We start from the raw sequence: 9,685 nt of genomic DNA, 5'->3' as shown, positions 1-9,685 counted from the left end.
ATATTGTGTCCCATATTAAATTAGTTTCTAGATCGACCTCTGGTTGCACTGAGTTCTTTCAAAGCAATGAAATATAAATGCTTGGTGTCTGGATCCTCTACCGCTCCTGACATATTCGCGTATAACAGCTTGATTCATGTGTTATGTATGTTTGGAAAATCTAAAGATGCTTTGGTCGTATGGAATGAAATGGAAGTATCTGGCAATGAACCTGATAATTCGATGTATCATATACTGATCCAAGGATCTTGTAAATCTTATCAGATGGATCATGGATGATGCAGTGAGGATTTAACGGGGTTTTCCTTGATATTATTGTGTATAATTCTCTTTTAGATGGAACCCTCAGGCCTCAGGGAGGGGCCAGCTGCCCCTACTAAAATCTTTAAGTTGCCCCCAATCGTTAATTGGTGGAGCAAATGGAAACTAGAGCTTTCTCTATGAACTTGGTTACTATTAGTTCTCTCTTGATCGGATTCCACAAACGAGGGAGGTGGGATTGGAAGGATGAAACACATGCGTGAAGGAAAATTTGTGCCTAATGTTTTGATGGAATGCTGGAGTGGTAGCTTCCCTAAACACACGCAGAGCAAAGATAAAGATTACACCCTAATGTTTTTTTACAAGTAAAGGAAGCTTCCTAGATATCATGAGCATGGTGGATTCAAAAGAAGAAGAAGCTAGGGCTTATGAAGAAGATATACTGGTGAGGATGATTGTGTTCCATTTATTACTCAATATTATGTAATTGTAATTGATGTAGTTTTAGGAAGTGAGATACTCTTTACAATGTAATCACTATTGTTAGTAAGATCATCAGAAAATACACAATTGAAACGTATACCACACTTTCAGGACCTCTAACTTCTCATACATTTTTTTCTTAATCATCTGCACTAACCATTAAGGAAGAAAAACCCATCATCACATGTTTTTCAATCTTCTCCCCGGTCAAGCTAGGACCGCAGGAATATTCACGCTCTTGTTATGCATTTTAAAGCCCTAAAACTCATCCGTTCATCTAAAAACCAAAGTCATCACCATCCAACATTATCGAACTATGATTCGTACTTAATACTTAGACCTCGTAGCCGGACTTTCGATGATCCATGGAACCAAACTCATCATGAGGTTCACCTTCTCTCAACATCTCAATCATTTCCACAGCCTCTCTCATCTCCATCCTTCTCTCTTCTTCTTCTTCACAACATCTCAACCCTATTTTCAACAAACTAATCATTTCCGCTTTACAATTCTTCTTCCCTTTCATTTCCTTGTCAAACACGTCACCTGTTTTTTTCTCTTTAACCATGTCATTAACCCATGTCACAAGACTCATGCCCGGGTCATAACCTTGCGTTAAATAATTCTCAGGGAATCTCCCTGTCAAAAGCTCCAATATCAACACACCGAGACACCAAACATCTGTCTTTTTTGTTATGGCTTGTCCTTTCTCTGGTCTATACTCTGGTGATTTGTAGGCAGTCATGAAGTTATGTGCATGGTCTGAACTCATCACCGGTCTTAGAGCGTAATCTGTTAACAATGGCTCGAGTGATTCGTCTAAAACCACATTGGATGACTTTATATGACCATGAGGGATAGTTAATGTTGGTAGCTCCTTGAACAAGTAAGATAAACCATTTGCCAATCCTTTTATGATCTTTAAACGTGTTAACCAATCCAATCCAGGTTGATCCGGGGAATGATTTGCTGAAAACATAGAAAATAAAACTCAAATTTTTAGTAATCCCCGGTAAAAGACCAAACTGCCGGTTGGTTTTAAGATGAAATCCGTTAAATGTATAATATAATGTTAAAATATACCATGAAGATGGCTTGCCAAGCTACTATTAGCCATTAACTGAGTGACTAAGAGCTTTTCTTCTCGCCGGTAATAGTAAGCGACTAGAGGCAATAGATTCGGATGGTTTAATCTCCCTAACCTTCTCATATGCTCATGAAACTCATCTCTTCCAACATTGTTCATATGTTTATACCTCTTCACAACCAATGTTTGTCCGCTGGATATCGCTGCTTTGTATGAAGCACCAAATGTTCCACAACCAAGAACTTCAGCTGAAGCTCTAAGAAGATCTTGAAGACCAAATCTTTTAACGTCGTCCCTCACAAATAGAAGCCTGCCTGCTGGATCAGGCATGGATCCTCTCCTTGCGTGATTGACAACGGATTCTGCTGGTTTATTGATCTTGTTAATCTCGGGCTCATGATAAGTGTAGCTTTCTACCCTTTCTTTACCAGCTGAAGGATAATCTGACAGGCAGTTTCGTCTTCTTGATTGGATGAAACAGATCACAAGCGCGATGATCACTAGTATTATTCCAATAGATATCAAAACGATTGCTATAGTGTTAAAAGATTCGCTCTTCTTCCCCTGGGGAGGACTAGGATGAGATCTTGGATCAATAGAACATGGATTTAAGGGAGGACCACACAAGTCTTTGTTACCTACAATTTACAAAACATAAGACATTCAATTCATTTTATAAATTGAAAAATATATTTTATCCTATCATGTTAATCTATACATACTAATGAAAATGTACCTGCAAAAGAGCCAGGATCCATGTTTTGAAGGCTTTCAGGGATGGGTCCATCTAGATCATTGTTTTCAAAGCTAGCTAACTTAAGATCCTCTTGTTTAAAATATGGTATATGCCCTTGAAACTGATTACCATTTAGCCTCACCTCTATAAGCCTTGGCAAAGAAGTTAAAGAAGCAGGGATTGCCCCACGAAAAGCGTTATTCGCCAAGAAAATCTTCTTCAAATGGGGCATATTTTGAAATGCATCTGCCGGTATCTCCCCCGAAAACCGGTTATTAGACAAATACAAAGATCTCATGGAAGTAAGCCTGTTAACCTGAGGCATTGGGCCAATGAAATCATTGTTCATGAAGCTTATGGTTCGTAGATTCTTCATAGGAACCAATGGTTCCAGGTCTAACTTCCCGGTTAAGCTCATTCCCTCAAGTTGTAACCCATAAACGAAATTGGTACATAGAACACCGAACCAATTCGCGTCATTTCCTCGACATGGTGATGTAAATGGATCCCAGCTATTAAACCCCGAACCATTTGCTAATGTATCTTTGAATCTCAGGAGACAATCTGCGTCTGAATCTGGCACAACCATCTGAGACATTACGACCGGGCATAACACGGCGATAAAGATGACGAGGAGAGTGCAAGAAGGTAGAGTTTTCCTGAAGGCCGTGTTACACGCAAGCGTAACCGGGTTCTCCCAAGTCCGCATTGCGGTTACACGCACAATGGAACCAATATGATCTCAGTGAAATCTTTAATTCTTGTTCTTGTCGTGGCTTCCGTGAAAGTCAAGAAATTGCATGAATGGAACGAGGGAAGAACAAAACCTACCACGAATAAGCAGAAGTGTGTACGTAAATTGGCAAAGATGTGTGTTTTCCCCTATTTTCTTCTTTCTGTTTCCTTTTTTTATTTGTGTCATCTTAAAATTATTATTAGGTGAGAGATATCCTTGGATAGCCATTCAATTATCTTGTTTTTTAAGTTATATATATATATATATGTAATTCTGATTTGTCATTTGATTTTTTGTTCCAACCATAGTTTTTTTTATTTCTAATGATTTAATTTGGTATAACAAATCTCAAGTATCTATTCTATTAAAATATAGTCTTTTTATCTATTGGTTTTCGGACTATCAAAATATTATAACGGTTAAATAAAATTGACCACACTAATCATTATCACACTATGCTTTTTAATCTAATGAATAAAATAAAATATTATAATATTATATATGATAAAAATTTTAACTGAAATTTTTTAAATCTCAACTAATTATGATATAAGATATTATTATTTATATATAATATACAATATTAGAGAATATTCAATATACTCCACAGCAATAAACTTATAAAATCTTTAAAAATTTGTAAGGATTTTCAGTTCAATACAACATCTAAACTATAAATTTAAAATTTTCAAGCCAACATTCAACACTATCCAATTGTAAAATGTACTTAAAACTTTGTCTTACTTAAACAATTAATTTTCTAATCATTTTTCCAAATGGATAATGTCACTGAAAATTAACACCTGCTGTTCCTAGTTAGGCATTAAACTGGTGAATTATATTATATAGCAAGTTTTTTTTTTTTTTGCTTAAATTTGGATATTATATAACAAGTTTCAAAAAATAGGCTTTGCTTGCACATCTGCTTTCTTAAGTAGTTATCCCATATTTTATTCTCATATTTAGATCATCAGACTAGATTTTCTTTTCTTTTCTGTGTTCAAATAAAAAATCATTTGTTAAGATCGATCAGGCAATCATCAGTTCATCACAATATAAATTAGGTACACTGTCGTACTCACATGCTAACCACCTGATCTGTCAGGGCCATCACAATAAATATTAGGTACACTGCCTTGAAAACAGGTTTGGCTAAACTGACATGAATATATTTTTCGAACTGTTGTGATATTGATTATTATCTTATAAGCATTTACAGAGAATTTACACAGTTTATTATGCATGCATACGGTTCACTAGTCCAAGTGGTTACCGCTTGAGGATGATTAGCAGACTCGGAATTGGTTCATCAATTCTGAATTTACAGTATTAAGTAGTCACAATATAAAATAAGATAAATATGATTGTTGTGAAATTTGTCTCGCTAATTAGTACCATTTTGTCTTACTAATTTGTTTTGAATCCTGGTTAGTAGTAATATCATGGAACTTTTTGTTGTTAGACAAAACCTTGCTGTAAGATTCATAGGTAAATTAGAAAATTCACAACTGATCTCAAAGATCTTGCAGCATATAAATACTTGTCAAGCTTCATCGTTTAAATGTATACTAGGTTGAGATTCGCATCTTGCGCGAAAAGAATATTGTATATATAAATTATTTGTACATATTATTATTTATTTTGTGTTCTTTTACATATTATGAAATAATAATGTAATAAATATATATTGAATAATTGATAAGTCAGTAATTATTATGTTTTTATTATTCAAGATCAAAAAAGTTATTATAATCTAATAAATAACTTATCAATTATTTTGTGTTAATATTATATTTTGAATATTGATCAATAATATAATAAATATATATTGAATAATTGAATAATTGATAAGTCAGTAATTATTATAATATTTATTATTCAAAAGAATTAATTTTCATATATATTGTAATCATATTAGGTAATTATATAGTTTTTTATTTATGGAAAATGAATAATATTTTGTTGTATATTAATAATTAATTTAATGGTTAATTTAGTGAGAATATAGTATATGTTTAGTTGGACCAACTTATTTTTCTAAGGATTCTAATAAGTATCTAGTTTCTAATAAGTTATTCTAGTTATTCTAATAATTAGTATTTTAGTTATTTCTAGACATATTTCATACCTCAAATGTTGTAATATTCCTCAAATAATTAATAAGATATTAACACATATCTTATATTATGTATTACAATAAAGTTGCATTTTGTCGCTCGTCCCTTCCTATTTACGAAATCAATGTTCTCATCACTCTTTCTATTTGGGCTTTCTATTTGGGCTTCACACACTCTTTCTATTTGGGCTTCACACACTTTTAATTTATTTGTGTGTTTGTGGGTTTGATTGTAGTTAATACTTGAAGCCCATAAAATTGAAAAACCTTATTCAAACAATATGTGTCGGGTCGAACGGATCTGCGAAACCGTCCTCTTTACTCTTCCCTTTCACAATGAATGGACGCAGTAACGGTAATACAGCATTATACATCTCCTATCATATATTAAAACTATTCCAATAAATTGATCAACAGAGAATTATAGACTATTCATGCCCTCAAACAGTAAAACAAATAAAAACTACCTCTAAAATGCACACTCATCACTCAACTTACCCATTGAAAAACTATCCAGAAATAATTTCACGAGTAACATGATTTTCGCAGACAAACGTGTAATATTATGAAATCAACATCAAAATTAACAGTGTACAAGAATATCAATTGGAAATATAGAAACTCATATAACAACTCAAAACCCCAAAATTAACAAACTAACCAAAATTTCATTTTCTCTCCTCTTTACTTTCTTATATTACTCTCTCTCTCTAAAAACTAATTTTGGTTTTTATTGATTATTTTACCAATAAACCCTTAGGTGAGCCGGCTGTGAGCCGGGTTCCGAGTGAGCGGGACAGGTTGTCACAAAAAAAATCGATTTTTTGTGTGACAACCAATCCCGTGGACCCCACCGATCCCGTGGACCTCAGGTTCACAGCCCTGCAGGGCACCGACCCTTACATGTGAACCCTCACTGACTCTTCCATGTAGATTATTGATGCGCTTGGCGTTACTCGAACTCAAGACCTCACCCTTTAATAACTCTCCCAAAAGACAAGTTTTCACCAATTGAGCTGCATATGAATTGGTGGCAGCTTGTCCTGTGGGAGAGTTGTTAAAGGGTGAGGTCTTGGGTTCGAGTAACGCCAAGCGCATCAATAACCTACATGGGGGAGTCAGTGAGGGCTCACATGTGAAGGGTTAGTGTCGGTGCCCTGCAGGGTTGTGAGCATGGGATCCACGGGATCGGTGGGGTCCAAAGGATAGGTTGTCACAAGAGATTGGCGTCATGCCCACGTAAAACCATTTTGGAAGAAGGATAACCCGGTTGTTGAGGAAACCCTAATTCAACACCAGGTGCAAGAGCAATAGCTACACAAGTTGCGGATACGATCTGGTAAATCACACTCTTCACTTCAAACTCTTTGGTCATTTCTGGAATCCAAGGAACTAAATCGAAAAAGATAGGCCTGGTTTCAATGCACGAACTTGTGCTTCTATTTTCTCGATTAAGAGATCCATGGCATCGGATATGAGTTTACCAGTCGTGTTTGGTGGGAGATCTGCGGTTGTCTCTACGCCAACATGGAGACCTTCAACAGGAGGAAGAGTAAGAGGGTGGAAGAAAATGATGTCAAGGAACAGATTGAGAGATTCGAGCTGTTTCTGAGCTTTCTTGGGAAGCAAGTAAGTTATGTGATGACCTTTCTCAGCTAATTTGTTGGCTAGATGAAGATATGGAATCATATAACAAGAAGCAAAACATGGGTACATAAAAGCATGAAGCCTGGATCCCATTTTCTCAAGAGAGCACAAAAGAAGAAACGTTTTTTTTTTAGTATCTTCCCTCAAATTATAGAAGAAAAGTCACTTCTTTTGATTTGAATGCTCCTCATCTTCTACGTTTCTCTCTCTATATATCTATTAACTTTCCTTGGTTTTTTTAAGGATGTATAGTTTTTAATTGAGATTTAGTCAGGAGGTGGTGCTAATTGGTGGATCGCATGAGTTAAGTATCAGAGTATCTTGTCCAAGGAAGAAGGCACATGGGGAGAATCAACCAGTCCAGCTGAATTACGTGATTTGCTTCTTTTGATTTGGATGCTCTTTGATGGAGATTTTCCTCCTTGCTCAGTTTATGTTAAGATAGATGAGATTCCAACCTAAAACTAATTAGTGATAAGAGGAGTGGTCCATACATCTTATATATTAATTAGGATCTCTTCCAACTTCCGATGTGGGCTATTTGTCCCTAATACGTCCCCTCGAGATGATGGTTCCTTGAGCGTTAATCTTGGAATATTTGGGCAAGAATCGATGGGCCAATTTTAGGCTTGATCGATGTGGATCGGGTTGGACTGCGTGGATCAGGCTCTGATACCATGTTAAGCTAGATGTGCTTCCAATCTAGAACCAATTGGTGATAAGAAAAGTGACTCATCTATATTATATATTAATTAGGATCTTTTCCAATTTCCGATGTAGAACCTTTGTCCCTAATAGTTTATCTCTCAGTATATATCTAATAACTTACCTTGGTTTTTTAGGTTGAGTAATTATTAATTGAGATTTGGTCATGTTAGGTGGTAGTAATTGCTGGATTGCATGTGCCATATATTAAATGTCAGCGTATATTGTGGAAGGAAGAAGGCACATCGGGAGAATCAAGCAGTCCAGGTGAATCAGGTGAGGCACGTGAGTAAGGAAGGTAACAAAGTTAGAGAGAGAGAGAGAGAGAGAGAGAGAGAGAGAGAGAGAGAGAGAGAGAGAGAGAGAGAGAGAGATGCTTGGACCTTGTGTAACTGCGTCTGATTGTAATAGGAGTATTACTACTATAGTGGCTTAGAGAAGAATCTACGCTTTGTACTGAATAGAACAAACGACATGCATGTCTTTACTAGTGAGGAGCGAGATGCTACTCCTCTTCTTTACAATTAGCCTGGTTTCACCAGCATGCATGACTTGCAGATTGCTAAGTCCTTAGAGAATGTTTTAGCAAAGCTACATGACAAAAAAAGTAGTTACTTATATATCTTCTAAAAAATCTTGGCATTTTTCTTTGTTCAGTTGGACGCGGAAGTTACTTTCACTGAATTTCTAGTTTCCCGCTCGGAGTCTTGTGAAAACTACATATTTGTCGAAGTTTTTTTGCTGGTTTATATACTTTCTATTTTGTCTAAAAATCACTAAGCCACAGTGTTTTCACAAATATATATTTTTGAAATAATTTTTTTTCTATTTGTGAAACAATATTTTTTTCCAAAACATATGTCTTTGTCGATTGGAGGTAGTATTACTAATTTGAATTTGTTGATAGGTGGTCGTAATTAGTGGATTGAATGAGTATCATGTGCTAATTGTCATTGATCTTTGTGATACCGATATCCGATCAAGATAGCATAGAAATATGCTATATGTGAATATTCTTTACGTGGAATCACCGTAGCCTAGTGGTTAAGGTTTAACGGCTTCTACATCTAGGTCTAGGGTTCGAATCATTTATTATCGGTTGTTGAATCATTTATGTCGAATCATCTGTGTAATCTTTCTATAATTGTAATATCATAATAAATCAGCGTTAAAAAAATATATATATCTATTATTATAAAAGAGTGGTTGCTTCACTCTCATGAAGCCACATGGGATGCCATCTAGATAAGTCATTTCATATCATTGCGACACGTGTCCAAGATTCAATCCGCATTGTTTCAATTTAACATCGATTGCTTTGTGTTTTGTTAATGGGCTTTCCCGAAAATTAGATTAACAATACTGATATAGATAGTTACTGATTTTTGGGCCCAAATCCAGATAAAAGAGAAGTCCATATCGATGTTATCTTCTTCCTGCCTGACAGTTCTAGGGTTCATCTGCTATACCTCCGCTTCTATCTACCAACAATGGCTGTTCTGAGATAGTCGATGGATCAATAACCTTCCCGCCGGACTCTGCTCATGAAGTTTTAGACTCGATGCTTCACCTACCTCCAAAAGGTTACAAGTCATATTGATTCGACATAATTAACCAAGACTTAACTCTTACGCTCCACTATGACTACGATCTCGAATTCAATGAATCTATCCATCTTCCAATCGGTGATTCTCACCTATAAAAAGATTAGTATTCATCCATTTATGATCATCACCAAATTTCCTAAAATCAAGAGAAATCTTACTTTCCGTATTTGAGAGCAGCGACCGGCGGTTTGAAATGAAAGATGCAGCCATAGACTCTGGGTATCTATGGGCTCACAACAAGTCACCCCTGCACGCCCTGCAACGATTCAACCATCTTTATGGCTGGGTTTTCGTGTGTGTTGGCACG

General features: G+C 35.7%; 1 protein-coding gene and 1 pseudogene across 1 annotated transcript; both read right to left on the bottom strand.

Annotated features, from left to right (window-relative positions):
• Positions 1 to 509: 509 nt before the first annotated feature.
• Positions 510 to 3,725, bottom strand: LOC106378063 (pollen receptor-like kinase 5). Its single transcript, XM_013818251.3, has 3 exons — positions 2,568 to 3,725; positions 1,828 to 2,469; positions 510 to 1,713 (listed from the first exon to the last, which is right to left on the bottom strand). The coding sequence occupies exons 1-3, from the start codon at positions 3,274 to 3,276 to the stop codon at positions 1,079 to 1,081; spliced, it is 1,986 nt and encodes a 661-aa protein (XP_013673705.2). The 5' UTR covers positions 3,277 to 3,725; the 3' UTR covers positions 510 to 1,078.
• Positions 3,726 to 6,553: 2,828 nt separating this feature from the next.
• On the bottom strand, positions 6,554 to 7,205 carry LOC125583504 (annotated as a pseudogene).
• Positions 7,206 to 9,685: the final 2,480 nt, after the last annotated feature.

This window comes from Brassica napus, chromosome C3 (assembly GCF_020379485.1).
Source record: "Brassica napus cultivar Da-Ae chromosome C3, Da-Ae, whole genome shotgun sequence".
Lineage (NCBI taxonomy): Eukaryota > Viridiplantae > Streptophyta > Magnoliopsida > Brassicales > Brassicaceae > Brassica > Brassica napus.
The sequence above is the reverse complement of the archived record's forward strand: the minus strand, read 5'-3'. Positions and strand labels throughout refer to the sequence as shown.